The sequence below is a fragment of the Diabrotica undecimpunctata genome, chromosome 4 (assembly GCF_040954645.1).
Source record: "Diabrotica undecimpunctata isolate CICGRU chromosome 4, icDiaUnde3, whole genome shotgun sequence".
Classification (NCBI taxonomy): Eukaryota; Metazoa; Arthropoda; class Insecta; order Coleoptera; family Chrysomelidae; genus Diabrotica; species Diabrotica undecimpunctata.
The window spans coordinates 129,551,607-129,572,151 of NC_092806.1; the positions used below are offsets into that span (position 1 = coordinate 129,551,607).

A 20,545-nucleotide genomic window follows, 5' to 3' on the forward strand; every position below is an offset into this window, starting at 1 on the left:
TTGCAAATAAAAAAAGTATATTTACATATTCATTTATAATTATTTATTTATTCTTTCAACTAATTTTTGTTTGTTACAAATTTTACTAACTACAAAAAACTACCTTCAAAACACATTTCAACACTTTCAATTGCCTGTTTACTTGCCTAATTTTTTGCATATCAGTTTTGGCAGTAGTTAGGGAATATTTTAAGTTGGATGCCATAATATTTTTCAATTATTAAAAATGTTTTGTTTTGGACAAATGTTTTTAATAAACCATTTAACCAAAACATTAGAAATCACGCCAAAAATATTGTTGTTTTTTATGTTTTGGTCGTTAGTTTTTGAGTCGTATGTTTAATAATTGTGTAAATAACACTCTGGTGGTCTGACATTATGTAAAGCAATCATTTATTCATAATAACGTGACGAAGTGGTTTTTAATAGAAGTGATAAGACGAAAGAGTAAATGGCCTGTGCTGTTATTTGTTCGTATAAAGAATGTTTTCAAAATTTTATGTAAAATTTTCATATTTAAAAATACCACTGGCTAGAGTTTTTCGGAAGCCCAGAATAAAGTAAACAGAAAACTGAACAAATGGAGAGCCCATATGGGGCAAGCCTATACGAAAAAAATCATTAGCAACATTGATAGAAGGTTTTCGTTTTATGAATATTAACAGATGATTGGTAAGACGAACACAGAGATGGTGACTGGACATTATGAACTAAGGAAACATCTCTACATTATAAGTAGGATGAATTAATCATAGTATAAGAAATGGAAAATGGGGGAAGAATTTGCCGTACATGTCTTTTTTGAATGTAAAGTGATCACTGAATCATTATATCTGTATGAAAGTTGCTGGTTATTGTAAACAAAAAATATTAATATTCTTCTGAAGCTATTTTTTTGTGGCATCTTAATACAAATTTCTATGTTTTGTTGGGAATAAGGCACAATTTCACCTTAAAATAAGTTTTTTTGTTGTTTGAATTTCCATTTTGGAAATTTTCTCAAAATACAATGTTTTTTATTTTGAGAACGATTTCCAAACTGGAAATCGAAACGTCAAATAAACTTATTTTAAAGTAAAATTATGGCTCATTCCCAACACAATATTGTAAAAAAATATTAATAAAAAAAATTAATGGTCAAACGTTTCAAAAATCAAAAAGGCAACAAGAAAAGCAATATCCTAGAACCAATTAAATTACTTCCTTATACCTTTTGCGTCCAAAATTGAACATAGATCTCGCCTAACTATTTCGATTCCTATCCCCTGTTTGCTTTTAGGACAATAGACTAGAAAGAAAAAAATATTTAAAATATCATCCCATCATCTCATCATCTCAGTATCTACAGTCCTAGTGGAGTAATTCTGATGTTTTTGAGCACTTCAATTCATTTTTTACGGGGAATCAGTCCGCATTCATATTTCTTACAATTGGTTATGTAACTTGGCCTCTTTTACAATCTTCATCCATTTTTGCTTGTCTCTGTTTGCTGATTTTCTTGAAAGCTGCTTCTGGGTCTTCCCTTTCTAGATCCTTCAGTCAGCGTCAGAGATAACTGACGCAAAGTATAAAAATAAAACTAAAATAATAACATTGATTGCCCTTTTTCGCACCTAAGATATTTCAACTTAAAATATCGTAGCCTTCTTTCTTGACGCCCCGCTTCTGAACCGCCTACTGGTTGGACGCCTTCCTCTCGGATCTTGCATTGTTCTGTCCTCGACTCCTTGGCTTCTTTTTCTGTAGATACTTGTTTTCGCTTGTACTATTGTACGGGGTGGAAACATGGACGTTAAAAGAGCAAATAGTTAAGAAGCTTGAAGCCTTTGAACTTTGGATATACCGGAGAATGTTAAGAATTCCATGGACTGCCAGGGTCACCAATGAGGAAGTGCTGAGAAGGATGGGTCGAGACAAAAAATTATTGAGAACAATAAAAGTGCGCAAGACTGCATACCTTGGACACATACTGACGAATGTTAAATATAGTCTTCTGCAGGTCATCATGCAGGGTAGAGTCGATGGCAAAAAGGGAATAGGTAGAAAGAGGAAGTCATGGCTGCGAAATATTCGAGACTGGACAAACATGACTTTAGACGAATTATTCTACGTTGCAAAAGACAGAGAAACTTTTAGAAATGTGGTCGCCAACCTCCGTTAATGGGGACGGCATATGAAGAAGAAAAAGACTTGTTTTCGGCATCATACCTACTTTCCTGATTAGCTGTCTTCGGTAACCACCCGGTCGGACCCTGATCATATCATCGATCAGTCTATGTGTTGATCTAAACATCATCTAGATCCGATTCTTGGCTAGGATGTCTCTGGTTTTAAGGAGTCTTCTTTTGGCTTGGTGGAAGAAGTATCTTCTCCTTTCCTCCTACTGGAGCCTTTCTTTGATGGTTTCGTTTGTTATCCTTTCTTCCTATATTGATCCATCGATGATTCTGTAGCATAACGTCTCTGTAGCTTCTTCCAGGTGGTTTTTGATGTGGAGCTTCAAACTGGTACAGCGTGTAACATAACCGATCTAACGTAGGCCTGTTATAACTGGATTTTCTTGACCTTCGTTAGTGGAGTGGACCTAAAAATATATGGAAGTATTAGTTTTTTAGCAGCATTTGCTTTAACCTTGATTTGTTGAGTATTGTTCGTGAAGTTGAGTTTCCTGTCGAGATGGACTCTCTAGGTACTTGACTGAATCTTCTGACTGGATCCTGTTTTCTCCCATTGCTATTTTTACTACTGGTGGACTTGTCTCCTGAGTAAACATGATGAAATGCGTCTTTTGTGCGTTGATTTTGATCTTCCATTTTTCGGTGTACTCTGTGATTATTCCGAGGTGGTTTTCTATGGTTTGGACTATTCTTCTATCATCCTTTTCTGTTGCATATATTGCCCTGTCGTCTGCGTAGAGGCCTATGCTTGTTCTTGGATCTGTTGGTAGGTCTGAAACAAATATTTTATAAACTGGGCGAAAGTATACTGCCCTGAGGTGACGCAAAGCAGTCCCTGTATCTCTTTCTAATATGCCAGGTTTATCGATTACGTGACTAATGAGAAGGTCACGTGATCGGTAAACCCGGCCCATTAGACAGAGATGCAGGGACTGCTTTGCATCAGTTTTCTCTGTCGCACTGAGGGAATGCGACTATATTGAAGCAGTCAGTCTATCTTGTATTATATGTTTATGGTTGTAGCTAATGTCTTGTATGCACTATGAGATTTCTTAAGTTTTCTATCTCTTTTATTAGGTCTACTTTTATTAGAGTGCCAAATGCTTGCTTAAAAACTTGCATTGTAATTGCTGCATTGTATTAGACCGCCTTTCTGTAGAATAGGAACTATCCACCCCATATCCAGCTAATTCTAGCTCTTTTATAATTGCATCAAGCCATCTATTTTTTTTTTTCATGCAGCAGCTGATATTTTCTTTCTGTTTCCAGCAATTTGTGTCATGCTTGGTTTTTTTCTTCGATCGTTATTTCGCATTCCTACGTGTACTTACTTTTTTTTTGTTATTCCTTTTTATTCTATTATTTCCTCTGTTCATCCGAACACGTGTTAGGATGAGCACATAGTATATGTTTAGTCTATTAAATTCGTTTATTGTAGTTTCCCGTAGCCTTCATTTTTGTCTTCCGCTTTTCCATTCTCAGTAGAGGCATGATCATTATCTCCTTAAGGGGATAGGATATTTTTTGCGTTTCTTTTATTCGATAGTATAACTCTTTAAAAGTATCCACTTAAAATTTCAGAGTGATCGGAGCAAAATTGATAGAGTTATAAGCATTTAGAAGTGAGTGAGTTGAGTGAGTGAGGTGAGTAAGTGAGGTGAGTAAGTGAGGTGAGTGAGTTAGGTGAGTGAATGAGGTGAATGAGTGACGTAAGTGAGTAAGGAGAATAAGTGACGTGAGTGATTGAAGTTAGTGATTGAGGTGACGTGAGTGAGTAAGGTGAGTGAGCTTGGTAAGTAAGTGAGGTGCGTGAGTTAGGTGAGTGAATGAGGTGAGTGAGTGAGGTGAGTGAGTAAGGGCCGATTGTTTAAACGCTAATCAAAACTTGATTGTAATTAAATATTTAATTACAATCAAATACGTCACAGCAGCTGTCAAAATTATTAAAAATGGCTTATTATTATTGATTTGTAAATAAAAACATGAAATTAACATCGGAAAGAGTTTAATTATGGTTTATTTTAAATTAAAATCTAAAATAATAAAATTGAATAAAATAAGTCAGTCAACATAACCTCAAAATGTGACGTATTTGATTTTAATTAAATATTTGATTACAATTAAGTTTTGATTAGCGTTCGAACAATGGTGCAATGGAACAACTAAGGTGAATGAGTGGGGTGAGGTATTGAGGTGAGTCATTGAGGTGAGTGATTGAGGTGAGGTGAGTGAGTAAAGTGAGTGAGCTTGGTGAGAGAGTGAGGTGAGTGAGTTAGGTGAGTGAATGAGGTGAGTGAGTGGGGTAAGTGAGTGAGCTGAATGAGTGAGGTAAGTGATTGAGGTGAGTGGTTGAGGTGAGATGAATGAGTGAGTGAGTGAACACTCACATAGAAATTGGAATAAGTACAGTATCAAGTTCTCATAATTATGCACTCGCAGCAGATAAATCGAATTGCTAGAGCGGATAAAATGGCTGCAGATGCAACAAAAAAGGCAGTTAATAAATAAATTTATACTAAAGAATTTAAAAAAATCTTATGTAGCTTATTAATCAATAAGCTGATATTAAAAGTTCTTATAAGTATTACAAATCGAACACTTGTTATTTAATTTCTCGATTAAACTTTAAAAAAATATTGAAATAGTTAATAATTATCAGAAATTAAATATGGTCTATCCGTGCTTTATTTGTTCTTTTTGTTTTGATCGCATATAAGAGTTTTATCAACAAAACAAACAAAATTCCCAGATCACACAAAATTGCGGGAAAAGCTACCACATCTAATGTTGTGGTGCTCAAAAACCACATCCTCGAACACTGTGGAAACACATATTTTTATATGCATAAATAAACAAATAATCTTATTAAAATAGACTTCTAAGAACAAAATATTACGTAAGTTTATAACTGTGAAGTATATATGGGGAACTCAAGAAATTATTGCTTGAATCCCCTATCAATTTTGAGGTACATGATAAATTTTATTTTTTATTTCTTCCATAACTTTTTTCTAACTAGTTATCTAAAGATGAAAATAAAAAATAAATAGATCTAAAATCTATAATTATAATTGACACAGAGCACAACGCCGTAAAAGACGAGACTGGTCTTTGAATTAAAAAGTTCGAATTCCTTCCAAGCATCCAAGATGATACTGCCTGCAGCCTTGCAGTATCAGCAAGAGGGATAATTTATTTTAATTATAATAATTTTAAATAATTATTGCACTGATTTGGTGTCATTGATTTTATTCTTTATTTTTTGGTTCATTCATCATTAGGTTGCACTTAAGATTGTAGTGTTGCTGAAGTTTTTGTGTGGATATTCTGCCAGAATATAAATATGTGTCATCACAATAGACAAAAAATTGTATATTGTGTCATTTTCGCTCCCTCTTTAATTTCTTTTATATCTAAGTATACTCCTGGTTTTTCTAAACAATTTTTTAATTATAATTTCGAATAATTTCATGTTCGCTGTGGTCAAATATCTATTTTCTATAAAAGGTTTTTCCCTAAAATTACGCAATCTCAATGCTAATGATTGCTTTGAGTTTTTGATTTTAACTTATTAAATGGATGATTAGAAATCCCATCGGCTAAAATTTCCTGTGTTTGTAATTTATACTTCGTTGATAAAATTGATATAGCGTTTGGTGATATACACTATTTTATACTGAAAAATAAGATACGATAGAAGTATTACCTATATCTATGGCTTTTGCGGTCTCCTTTTTATACAAATTATTTTTGTTTAGGGTATCCAAATTCCTCCTAGTATCTTTTTAATTTTTTATCATGTTTCTTATGGTATTGGTGCCATCAAAGCATCCTATAGCAAGGGTAAGTTTTGCCGAAGCTGGTTCGCCTGTCGGACCCCGATTGAAGATATTGAGACCTATTTGAGGCATAGACAGAATCCACGAACTCTACTCGTCCTCTTTGTATTTCTACTTTAACATTTAAGTGCCACCCAGTTTCAGCGGTACAATCTCCCAGAATTCAGTCATGTCTTAGGTAACATGTATTATGCATCTTCTAGGCACGATGGTATTCACAAATAATGGCATCATACAATTCTATCATACTGTATGTGAGAACATTCCCTATTAGCTATTTAGAGATTCCCCCGTACACTTACAAACTTACATAAGTAGTATTTGTCGCTTTACTCATAATTTATAATCTATTTAACATGAATTATTGTTTGTAAACCTTTCCTCAAAGTTTTCATGAGTATTGATAATCAGACACATTCGTTTTTCTCGTATTTATCACGATACTCACCTTAATTTTTAACCATGAATTCGAAGTCAAAATTAATTTATAATTACCAGATTGTCTTCTGATATTATAGTTTAAATAGAACATGGATACTTGCTGCACAATATTCATGAGCACTTGAACCATAAACTAATTAGAGCTTTCGTTTAAAAAACGTATTCTTGAAGATAATTTAACGTTATTTTTTGCCAACACGCTTGATAATCGTGTTATACATTAATATTATTATTACTACCCTCTATCACGCAACTGGGAGCTGCATGAGCATAATATAGTTTCCTAGATATATTTTGTTGTTTACACCTTTTACTATTAAATGATTAAATTTATTACAGTTTTGGTGCTATTTAATTTAGTATAACATATATTGAATAATGGCTATTTTATATTAATTGTACCTATGTCTAAACATCGTTGTAATAAATATGTTCAACCATAATGTCGTTGGTAAACATCCTTTTCTTTCACATGTTATATGCTTTTAAATTCTACTTATTATGTTCTTATATCTAATAATTAATGTGTCCCTGTGTACTGCAATTTGCTAGTATTTTCTAATCAGTTGGCCTCTATTTTATACAGGTCCATAGAATTTTATTTACCATGTTATCTCTGTAATTTGTTTACACCTGCCCCTATTGCCAAAATTTATGTGAATATTTATCATACTGTGTTTTTGTTATTTTTAACATACTAATTGTTCAACTTTTTCATTTGTTATAATTATATATCCCAAAAACTCAGCTATAACTCATAGCAACATACAGAAATGCTGGAGCTGGTTTCCCAGAAAAAAGTCTGAATAAACATTTTATTGGAAAATTTAGTTTGTGTTTACCATGACGCACCAATAAACTTATAATTTTTCACTTATTGTGCCAAGGGCAAGCCTTTTATGAATTTTACTAAGACCTAAAACTGTTTAGGAATTTCATTCCGTAATTTACCTATGATTGTGCGATGTTCTTGGAAATACCCGTAAGTACAGTTCAATATTTTAGTTTAATACGACTGCATAATACATGTTATGCAGTTTTTATTTACGTGCTTACACTCTTATCTTTGTAGAAAAAGACCTTTATGAATTGTGTATCAAAGACTTCCCTTAGAGATTTTCCCACTCAACAAGACTTATTATATATACGTATTGGGTGCCAAAATATCTGCACTTTACCATTCCGAGTTAAAATCAAATTTAGATTGACAAGTCAATCTTCAAAGAATGGGAAAAACATTAAAAATAAAAATTTAATACCTAATATAAAAAAAGATCGCTAATCTTAAAATTAGTTGTTATAATTACAACTTTCCAACATTACATCAAATATTAAATAATCTTAAAATTCCCAAGAACAAAATACAAGATAAGTGAGCAATGATTACGTTTAAAAATGGGAATTTTTGAGATCCCGCGAGGTTATTCATTTGCAATAAATTAATACAACATACACGAGATAAAAGCTGGAAAATTGACGCTGAAGCGCCGTGTCCAAAGTTTCCGAAGTCGCGAGTCGCGAGTAGCGATCGCTTCGAAACTACAAACTACAGGTTCCCCCTCTACCTACTATCAAATGCATTACCGTCGAACTGTAATGAAATTAGGGAAACAATATTGTGAAATTTTGTAACACAAGCAAATTATGAAATGGGAATTTTCAATATTTTTGCGACATAAACATTTTTAATATGTTTCAATCGTTGGCAATCTCCTTTTCTAAAATTAACAAGCATGTGATATACCTAAATACAAAATGGTACTTTTTAAACAAAAAAAAAATTAAAAAAAACAATATTTTATTAAGTCAGACTATATCAGGCTATGCTTTAATATCAGCAACATATACTGCTTCTTTATCCTTTTGATGTGTCTTTGTCAAATTTAAAATATTTTCAATAATTATCGCATGTAATAAATAAAACCGTTTTCTTTATTTTTGACTGAAAATATAGAAACTGGATTTCTTCTTTCATTAATCACAAAAGAAACAGGAGACATTATTATATTCCTTAAGTTACAATAAATCTCTAATACTAGTTCCATTATTTCACTTTTTATGTCGTAACATACCTATAATATGTACCGATTTTTGAAATTTTAACAAAGTCTGTTAATTTTTCACACAAAAACAATTTGTCAATAAAAAAATTATGTTTTGAAAACAGCTTTACACCTCCAAAAATAAGTAAAAAATATTTTGCAATGTGTAGGTTATCCTATAAACTGTGTTCTGAACAATTTTGTGACAAATAATTTTGACACACCTATCAAATTTTGCCGTCTGGACAAAAAAAAAATATAATTTTAACTGCCGAGTCACATAAATATCTAAAAAAAAATAGTATGCTTTTAAATATATAATAGTTAATATTTATTTGCTTTATTACTTAAAAAGTGATTCAAAATATATTCATATTAACTATATTCCAAGTTTTTTGTTATTTTATTGTTCAAAACAGTCACAATTACTATAAAACCTTATTTTAATCATGCTCTTTCATAAGCAGTAACTTTCCTCATTGTAAAATAACGAGATATTATTATTGCATTCAACAATGGACGAGTATACAGGAACAACTTTCAAATAAATCCTTGACTCCTCAAAAATCCCTATCGCCACGCCTCTGATTGCTACCAGCACGCTGAACGACGTCACACTTTCTATATAAACGCTTTACATCAAATGTTCGCTTCATTCTCGACATTGAAGTCAGAGAAGCGCATCAGTTAGAGTGAGTTTGGCAACAAAGCTAGACCATCTCTTCGTAATTAACGTATTCTCTAGTCAATTTTTTAAAGTAATTATAGTGACTAAAAAACTGAACCAAAGGAATTAATACAGTGCTGTGAAGTGTGGCTGGTGGCAATAAGGTGTTAAAAAACTAAAAAGTGATTGTGACTGTTTTTAACGGCCTCAAAATAGCTATTTTTGGATTTTCAAAACGGAGCCCCGATACAAAAATGGTGGGCAGTAACGGCACAATGATTGCAATTCGTCTTGTTCGCAGCAAACTCAGAAAGAGGGAAGAACACAGCAACAGCGTTCATCCTACCGATGTGGTCCTGCAAACAACCCCGAATGCAACTCAACTCAACCACCAGAATACATCACCCCATATTCTCCAATCAGACTTGACCTACCGAGGACAATTTCTATGGACGCAACCTCCACCACCTGCAAATCAGTACCCGTACAATCACAATCAGGTACTTACATTCATTTTCAAAAATACTTATGTTTTGGAACTTGTGGAATGCTTTTTTGATCGTGATTGTAACTCTTGATATATTCAAAATACATTCAATGATGAAAATTATGCAAAATAAAATACAAGGCTATTGAAATGTCGGAAACACAAAGTTCAGAAGTATGCAAGGTTCACGGTTACCCACAGATTCTCCAACAGCTTCAGATTGTCGATATTACTAAATATTGTTCCTTCTGTTTAATTAAGTATGTTCCATAAATTTTGAATAGTGTATTTCTATTTCATTTTACATTCACTAACGCCCTTCGGTTTGTAGCCATTTCACAATATTGTTAAGTAGAAAGTACAAATCCGATTATTCGCGTATGTTTAATAAACATCACACATAAAGTATAAAATAATTTTAAACTTTTAAAACTGATTTCCCACATTTAATTGAAATTTGAAAGTTGTCAAGTAATAGAACGGAAAACGAAGCGTTCCATGACGAACAAGCATTGCGCAAATAATTTCTTTTTATTTTTATTGCTGGGAAAGAGAAGCCTCCGATTAACAGTTACAATGCCACAGAAACGAGGTTAAAAGTGTATGTGGGTATACCCATTTAAATTTTGCAATAGTTCCTAATTAACAGCCGTTACAACTCGCGGTTTCTCTCAAATCATGCATAAAGTTTGTCGTTTCGTTTGTTCGTTAAATGCAAGTCAGGTGTGTAAAAGTTAAAAACGAACGGTAAATTGTAGAACTTTCAAAATTTGTCCCAATTTCTACTCCCCGAAATAGCGTTGAATAAGTGAAAGTAGTTTAATCTTAACGGTATAAAAATTATATACTTTTAAGCAATATTTACTATCGTGGATAGTCGTGTTGTCAGAGACCTTTATCTATTTATAAATTTAAATACAGCCAATCTTTTTCATAACCTTCGAAATTCGCCTAATTATTGCTTAATTGATTAGATAATTTTAACCGAATGTAAGTTTCGTTTTTTACACTTCCTATGATAAAATTCTGAAATTGTAGCAAAAATATATTGGTCGGCCTTGATGTAAAGTCTGGCAACATTGAACAGAAGGTCCGTTGTGTTGTAGGCAAACGAACTCATATAATCTATCCTTTTCTGTTAAATAAAGACTACCAGACACCCGTTAAATTTACAAGTTTTAACACAGTTAGCGTTTTTAAATTATCAAATAGCCTTGTATAAAAAATGTAAACTATTTAATAAATACATATTGAAGGGATCATTTCAAGGACCCTACTTCAGACTTCCGGCTATAAAGGTCGTTGACACTGTGGATTATATCGATCAGGAAAGACCCTAACGACTGTACAGAAAGAAATTACCTATAGGGCAATTGTATTTGAATTCATCCTTAGTGAGGAGGATTGTTTGATTTAACAAAAAAGTACTCTGCATTGAAAATGAAAAAAAATTTAATGAAAATTACGTACTTTTTAATTAATAATTTTGTTTTTGATTACAGGATACGCTTGTACAAAATTCTGTGGAACGTCCGGGATTCGTCCGAGGATTCAGGAAAAATCTTGGAGGAAAATGGAGACGTCTTGTTAAAAGGAAGCCCTCCCAAGAAGTATACACCATTCCAGCTGAGTTGAAACCTCAACTTAAGCAAATATACGTTTATTAGCCTTAATACAAACCGATTGGCTGCCGAATAGTCAATTGGATCCAGGCCCTACGAATGCGGAGCCCTTCCTTAATGAGACTGATTTTTTAAACTAATATTACTCCTCACGAATAAGAAGAGTAATCTTAGTTTATGCGATGTAAATATTTGACTATAGGTTGTAATACTTACGCCATACATATTATGTAGAATTATCAATTTTACAAGAGTAGAACAGCTTCCGATTATCCGGAAGATATGTTAATACTTTTATTTAGTTTAACTCCAAAAACGCTTTTTGTAGAAAATACTTTTATACGAGTAGATAGCTACTTGCTCCACACGTTGGCCAAAAAGCTTTATGCCGATAAAATAAATAATGCCCAATAAAAGGTTTTTATAAATAAATTGACTACAGATTTTTAAGTTGTTAATGTTTTGAAAACAATTTTCAGTGGTATCATTTAGTTTATTGGCTTATTTATTTCTACAAGTTTTAACTTTTGAACTAGATTTCAAAAGTTGGGCTTTGAAATGGATATTAGGTTTTTCAGCCAAATTTTTTAGCTCATATTGAGCCGAGACATTCTTGGATGTTGTGATGTGCATACAGTTTGAACATTCTCGAATCTCTATTGTTGGCTATTGAACAATACTGTAAATTACTTAGCTATTTGAGATCCAAGTCTATCTCATTTCAGTACTAGTCAATTTGATTACATCAGCTTGTATTTACAGAGCGAATATGATTATTAAATAAATTTTTAAATTATTGTTCAGTATTACAGTGTTTAATTTATTGAATGAAAAATGCATATCAAATGCCATCATTAAGCAACGATACTAATCTATATGAGTCCATACTGTATTAAAATTGTCATGCAATTGGAATTTTGCATGCACATTTGTGGGACTTAAGTATACTATTATAAATATTGTGATAACAGTGTCTCGTTAATATATTTTCAACAATTATCTCTACAGCAACAAATTCAGTATAGAAAATTTTTTGTTAGTTACCTTTTGTAATATGCCATTTTGATCTGGAGTAAAGAAATTGTATAGCAATAAATAAAATGATGTAAATAAACTGTGCAATAAATTGTTACTTTTTGAAATCAACCATTTTGTTTTAATCCTAGTTTCTCTCAGAGACTGAATCCTTAAAAGCTGAATACCTTCATTGCAAAATATTCACGTTTTTAAATGCAACGGATGTCGTCATCTTCATTTCATCTACAGATTTAACAAGATTTATTTATCAGAAATATGCAGATAAAGTGAAGAATTAATATTTTACTTTTAATTGTTACTTATTTGGAGCTACTATACTTACTGTTTATATCTTTCTAATTAGCTAAGACCATATGTCTTCACCTTTTTTTTAATCATTTTTTATCCTTGGTTATTAGCTTCCATCTTGGCCCAACATGTTATATATCATCTAAGTTATGCCTTACACTTTTATCATTTGTAATACAATCATCTCCAATGTGTAATTATTTTATTCCATCTGTCAGCTTTCTGCATTATGGTATGCCCAACAAAAAGTTTTGCTATTTGAGCTGAAATCTCTTACTTTGGTTTTATGAATCCAGCTACATGTCCTTTTTCTCTTTGAAAGTTTGATATTCAGCTTTATCTTTCCATAGATCATTAACTTTTCTAAGTGGTGAACGTCCTTTTTGGGAAGTTGTATGTGAGAACAAGTGGTAAACATTAATCGAAGACTCCTGTTTTTTAGATGTTGAAAGTATTCTTTAATATATAAGAGCTGAGAATATGTGCGCCATCTGATAATATGTTCACTTTTGATTATTTCACTATGGTTCTGATTTCTTCTTGGTTTCTCATGGTTTAATTTTAATCACATCTTATCGTTTCAATCATATTTGTATCTATTAGTTATTTCGATATTCAACCATTTTTATAATTCTTATCTTTTTACTGAATATACCTAATGGTTTAGGTACTGTTTGTTACTGTAAATACCCAAGTTCTTCCAGTCTAATTTTTACGCCGGTAGAGGAATATCTTCGAGTAGCAGAAGGTGTGAGATTACTAAAAACCTCCATCTGTTCAGGAGGCCATAGGGTTAGTACTTCATTATGCCCCTTCCTCTCTGTATCACATCTACTTAATGCTGCCCCATTATGAGCTACACCATCCTTTTGCACTATGCACTTCTTCATTCACAAGGTTCCCGATATTTATCATTACGCAGCATCAGTTTAATCAACACCTCGACTGTGATCCTCTCACACCTTCGTCTTTGTTTGTCGCAGCTTTCGTATACCGAGTATGCTCCGCAGTATCTTCGAACTCTCCTCGACAATTCACACTTTTTAAAGTGCCGTGTCCATACGGAGGTTGGCAATCATAATGACCATTTTTGTTTTTGAACTTGCTGCTCTAAACAAATCAATCGATCTGCATTGATACCAATCGCGTAGATTCTTCAATCAAGAGTTCTGTCCTCGGTCAACAGATCTTATATTTTGGTCCCCTCATCACGTGACCTAGTTTTCTTCTTTGTATAGTAGGTGATTTTACTGTCTATGTACTTATTCATAAGTATCGATATCATAAGTTTTTCATGTCTTACTTATGGAAAACTTTTTCGTAGTCAACAAAGCCCAAGGCCAACGTGTACATCGCTGAATCAGTATGTTAATGGCAAATAGCCCTTCTCGAGATACCATTCCCTTTCTTAACTCAAACTGCGTCTCTTTAATCTCCTCGTCTTATTTTTCATATATTCTCTTATGTATAACTTTAAAAGAATTACTTTTAAAGTGGGCCTCATGAGGCTCAGTGTTCGATAGCCAGAGTCTTCCAAGTTATCCTCTTCCACTAGCTTTAACAGTTCTATTATTTCGTCTAATCCAGCTGCCTTATTATCTTTAGAATTTTTGATAGCATAGTTGATTTCATCTATCGTGATCTTCTGAAAGAATTTAATTCTTGTACATCCTGCATTTCACTTCTTTTATCTTGGAAAAGTATTCTAACGTACTCCTCCCATCTTCTTAATTTCTTGGTTAGTTAGCAGTACTCTTTTCTGGTCTTTTATGTACCCTTGTTGACTTTTTGCACTTATTTATTTTGCACATTTCTTATATCATATTTTGTTTCTAGTTCTTTTATCTCTTTAGATTGTTTCATCAAACACATTTCCTTAGCGGTATTAATATTTTCCTTAATTATTCGTTGTAGGTATATACAGGTTCTTTTTATACGTTTGTACATAATTTCCTGTATATTTACTTCTTTCTTCCGTCTGTAGTAGTATTTCTTTTGTCATCCATTGCCTTTTAGCGTCTGACCTGTATTGTGTCAAACTTTTTTGAGCTGGTTTCAGCTGTTTTATAATTATTCCACTTTTTATAATTTGTTGGTTGTCAGTTAGTGTTTTGTGCATATTAACATTCACATTATTAATTCATTTTATATTTCATCGTTTTTAGCATTGTTATAATTTTTGGTTCTTGTCTTCTGAGTTCCCCCCCCCCCAACTCTCTCTCTCTCTCTCTTTCATGACAGCAACTAACGGATTGTAGTCTGAGTTAACGTCTGTTCCAGGATGTTAATGTTTAACTGAGGTTATATTATATTCGTTCTAAATTCTAATTCATACACACGTTGTCTTCTGTGTTCCCTCTCTCTCTCTCTCTCTCTCTCTCTCTCTCTCTCTCTCTCTCTCTCTCTCTCTCTCTCTTTCATGACAGCAACTAACGGATTGTAGTCTGAATTAACGTCTGTTCCAGGATGTTAATGTTTAACTGAGGTTATATTATATTCGTTCTAAATTCTAATTCATACACACGTAAGTCTCCTCCTCGACCGTTGCGCCAAGACGCGTTCTATCTCCTCCCCCCTGCCACATACATTATCATTCTCCTCCACATATAGCCTCGTAGCCAATTTTAACACTGTTTTGTAAAAATTTTCAAATCGGTATGTAAAAGGGTGTTTTTTAGAGGCATAGAAATGTAAGTTGGTAACACTTTTTTAACTGTCGGTCATTTTGACAGCTGTCAAGTAATTTATGTTAAGTTGGGTTTGGAATTTCAGCATGAATACCTTGCTCACCTTAACAACGCTTCCAAATTGGACAAATTTATTTTGAAAATTGTGGTTCTGTTCGAAATACGTATCGCACACTACGTCCATTTTATGGTCAACATAAAAGTCCATCAGAGCAAGTAATTCGATTAACAATGTAACGTTTTTGCACCACGTTTACTCTAACTGATAATATGCATCTATACAGGAAGCGTACTGGAAGACCCTGTACTTAATGGAAGGATCCACTTAATGGAAGATTTCGCTGAAAGATCTTTTTTGCGTGCTTACAAAATTAAACTTATGCAAGTGAATTGAAGGTAGGTACATCATCACCTAGCAACCCGTAGATCGGTGAGTGGGTTCAAAACGAGATTGTCGTTTATTCCGATTTTAAAGGGAATTTTATTTAGCGATGAAGCTCACTTTTGGTTGAATGCCTACGTCGACAAACAAAACTACCCTATTTGGAGTTAAGATAATCCTCAAATGTATGTTAAGAAACCATGACATCCAGAAAAACTAACTGTTTGGTGTGCTTTATGGTCTGGTGGAATAATTGGACCGTACTTATTTTTAAAAATGATGTTGGCCAGAACGTTATAGTCATGATTACTACTTTTTTCATTCCACAATTGAACAACCATGATGTGCAGGAGCTGTCGTTTTAATAAAACGGCCCAACATATCACACAGCTCGTTTCACAATTGATTTATTAATGGAAACGTTTGGTAACCGCATAGTTTCACATTTCGGACCGTGAATTGGCCTCCAAGATCGTGCGATTTAACATTGCTAGACTATTTTATGTGGGGATTATGTGAAGGTGCTAGTCGACAAATATTGGAAAGTGATCGAAAATTGGACCCCTAGATTAGACTACGTCAGAGCCAGCCATGACGGTCATGTGCCAGCAATCATATTAAAATTATATAGCCAAAAGATTATCTTTCAAATAAAGTCAATTTTATGTCAATTTATAATAATCATCTTTGTTTTATTTCTTTGTTTACTCCGTTTTAAAGTTCTATACCTCTAAAAAACACTCTTTATATTATCTAAGTATAACGGGTTGCCTACTATGATATGTATTTTACCTTGTAAACTTAGTTTTTAATCTGTAGATAATTAAATGCTGTTTTCGTTATTTTCAACCACTTGTTTATTTCTGTTTTCTCAATGTTTTATTGTATTTTTGTTAACATGGCTTCCATTAAAAACCACACAAGATAACCATAGTGCGCTTTTTATCACTCAAATTTAATGCTTATAAAAATATATTGTGTCGTTTTTTATCTTTTCTACTGCAATTTTCCACTATATTATTCGTTCCTTGTCAGTTCACTCTCCCTCACCTTTACTATTTTCCGCATTTTAATTTGTTGATTTTTAAAAAGTAGTCTATACCAGTTTAGGTAAGTACCTATTTAGGCCATTGATAATACAACGGGATAAAATGATGGTTGCCTACACCGAAGTATTCATTAAATTTGAATAAGATTTGTGGAGCAAAAAGCAAAATCTGCAATCTCCGCTCTAGAAAATCATTTTATACGATAGTGAAAAGAAAACTTGTAGAAAAGATAAAACCAAGTACACACGTTTGATGATTTTTCTTCTGTTTATAATCAATAAAACTAAAAAGTTCCCAAATAATTAGAACATAGAATCGTGGTTTTAAATAATGGCAGAGACTGGCCTAATCGAGCTAGAACGTGTATGTTCGAATCGGACAACCTCTTTAATATTTTGTTGTTTAAATAGCGAAATAGTTGATATTAATTGATAAGAATCACAGTGGAGTAAAGTCATTGTGTTGTGCACCTGCCAGTAATATTTCTGTAAGTAAAATTTAATTTTACTTGCATTTACTGGCATAAAAACATTCACAACACTTTACTTAGTAAACGACTTTTTGCTCCTCTTATCAATAATTAGTGCGGTACAATAAACATAAACCTATTATTGGAGCAACTACCTGTCGAATAGGCAGTCAGAATTACGATGAGTAATTACTGGTTGCTAAACGTAATATTCACCAATAGAAGACAAAACTAAAAAGATTTCCAGGATTGCTTTTGACTACGAGGGCACACCAAATAATAATATGAGTTCATCGTCTGAAAATAATCCCACAACGTCAAACATGTCACAGCAATCTACTTCAACAAACATCTCACAACCTTCTATTTCTTACACAGCAGCAGTTAAATCAGCGACAAAATGCTCCTTTCCAAAGAAGGAGCAAGCCATAGTGATCCATTCAGAAGAAGACTTAAAGTTATATGACTACGTTAAATCCATAGGAGATATTATCGGACCAAGGAATACATCGCCTCAAGGATCTCAAACAACAGAATATGTATTTATTTAACCAAAACAGCAAGTTGAGCAGCTCATTTCCACAAATCCTACTATTATCATCGGAAACCATATCCTTTCAATCAGAAGACTAATCACACCAGCAAAACGACTGATCATGTCTAATATATGTCCTTCAATAGCCAATGAAATAATAGAGGCCTCCTTGAAAAACATGTGACCAGCTAGTCTCTCCAATATCATTCCTACGAGCTGGCATCCCAGGAGATGAATACAACCATATCTTGTCCTTCCACAATCAAGTATATTTTGTGCCATATTATGATAATTCTGAGATTCAAACATCCCTGATTATTCCATTTGACAATAATGATCATAGAATATTTTTATCCACAGATAAAATGATTTGTTTCTACTATAAAAAACCTGGTCACATAGCATCAAATTGCCCCATCCCTGAATCCAATCAATCAGAAAATTCGTACAAAACATCTCCCCTTCCCTCTGATATTTCTCAAGCTGCAAGTCTAAGACGATCATTTGGAAACACCTAATGACACGCGCAAAATTAATATAACTTCAAAAGGTGAAAAGAGACCAAAGTCAACTGGCTTATCAGAAATAGAACACCCAACTGATTCAGAGTTTATCGTACCAGAGCAAGCCACAAAAAAAAGTAAATCAAGCCAAAAAGAAACTCAAAAGGGACTCTTCTATTTAAGATGACAGCAGAATATCGCTAGAATCTAATAATACAATCAGAAAACACTATTAAAAAGACTCCTTTACTTTACCGGTCGATAACTTCATAGCTTTCCTAGAGAATTGCTATGGTAAAACCAGCCCACTGAGCGAAGCACTCCTGTTTACAAAAAATATAGAAGATCTCCTCTCCGACATTTCCGAAATTTACAAATCACTAACTGAGAGATCTCTCAAATATCGACTAACTAGAATTAGTAAAAAAATTAAAACGGAACTAGGCTATAACAATTCTGGCGCAGAAAGCATAATTGGGTATCCTCACACGACAATTTCGAAGAAGACCATCTCTCTGAACGGGCAACCACTTCATAAAGATAACATACTCATTTTTAATTTAATCAAGTGGAACTGCGACGGGTTTTTCCCCCGTCTAGAACGCATTCAACAACTAATTATGGACACGAATGCTGACATCATTTGCCTACAAGAAACAAACTTCAAGCAAACGGACAAGAAATATCTCAATGGTTTTCAAGCACATCACTTTTTAAGAACAAATTATATCAGAGCTAGTGGAGGCACGGCTATATATACTTCTAAAAACTACTATTGTAAAAAAGTACACTTAACTACCACACTAGAAGCTATTACTGTTACTCTTTGGTGTCCAAATAAAATTACTATGTGTAGAATTTACATACCACCTTCCGACAGCCTTACTGAATTCGAGCTAATAAACTTAATTAATCAACTTCCAGCCCCCTTTATTTTAGTAGGCGATTTTAATGCCCATAATTCACTTTGGGGATCGAAAAAAAAAAACATTTGGTAGAGGAAAGGTCGTTGAAAATGTTTTAAACTCCTCTAACATCTGTATATTGAATACCGGATAAAAAAAAACATACTTCAACATTTCTAGTGGCATTTTCTCCTCAATTGATCTTAGCTTATGTGACCCAAGGTTAACACCACTTCTAACTTGGACTACAATGGATTGCCTTTATGACAGTAATCACTTTATCAGCAAACCCAGAGCAAAATTTTCAAAATGGAAATTATCTCAAGATAACTGGAAAAACTTTTCAGACTTCATTGAAAACAAGATCAACAAGCTACAACTACCAGAAAATCCTGATATATCACTAGACTCCCTAGTGAGTTTAATCACCCTGGCTGCTCAAACGCACATTGGAACATGCACAATATCGTCTTCTCGTAAAACTGTACCCTGGTGGAATACTGAATGTAAGAACGCTATCCGAGAACAGCATTAAATAAATATCGTAGAACCAGAACTGAGTCAAACCTGATTAAATTCAACTAAACAAACAACTAAAAGCTATAGCGCGAAGAGTGATAAAACAAAGTAAAAAAGACAAGTTTGGAAGAAAATTAAACAAATGCACAGGAAAACAAGTTTCAGCTCCCAGTTATCATAATTCAATAGTAACTGAAGATGATCAAATTGCTAAAATTATGGCAACTCATTTTCATAATAAAAGTAAAAACGACAACTATACAAATACTCTGACTCACCATAAAGATCTTCCTTCTACTACAGATCTCTCAGATGACCTGCTCGCTTTAAACGCACCTTTTACTTTTCAAAAGCTTTCCTTTGGTGTATCTACCTTAAAAAATTCTGCAGCTGAATTGATAATATACCCTCTATATTCCTCAAAAATTTAGCCATCAATGGAGTCACAAAATTATTTTCATTTTATAATCTTCTTTGGTTCAACGAAAAGTTTCCCAACCTGTGGAGACAATCAATCATTCTTCCAATAAAAAAACCCGACAAACCTTCAATAGAGCCATCCTCTTATAGACCGATCTCATTAACATGTTGCATGTGCAAATTAATGGAAAAACTAATCAATAATAGACTTAACTGGTTTTCTGAGAAGCACAATATAATTAGCTCCGTTCAATCAGGATTCAGACCACATCGAAGCGCAATGGACAATTTAGTATTACTACAAAACCATATAACCGAGAATTTCAATAAGCAACATGATACAGTTGTGGCAGCCTTCGATATTGAAAGCGCCTTCGATACTATTCCAAAGAATGTAATATTACAGAAACTTATCGATAATAATATAACAGGCAATATTTACTCGTTCATAGACAACTTTTTAAATCACCGTAAA

The 20,545-nt window shown here is 33.2% G+C and overlaps 1 protein-coding gene across 4 annotated transcripts in view; it reads left to right on the forward strand.

Moving 5' to 3' along the window:
• LOC140439996 (uncharacterized) overlaps nucleotides 1-12,421 on the forward strand; it is a 994,918-nt gene extending 982,497 nt beyond the window's left edge. For all 4 annotated transcript variants that reach the window (XM_072530223.1, XM_072530222.1, XM_072530221.1 and 1 more), the window contains exons 5-6: nucleotides 9,468-9,666; nucleotides 11,156-12,421. In XM_072530223.1, coding sequence (XP_072386324.1) covers nucleotides 9,468-9,666; nucleotides 11,156-11,320 — 364 coding nt within the window. In that variant the 3' untranslated portion in view covers nucleotides 11,321-12,421. The remainder of the gene's footprint in view (nucleotides 1-9,467; nucleotides 9,667-11,155) is intronic.
• Nucleotides 12,422-20,545: the final 8,124 nt, after the last annotated feature.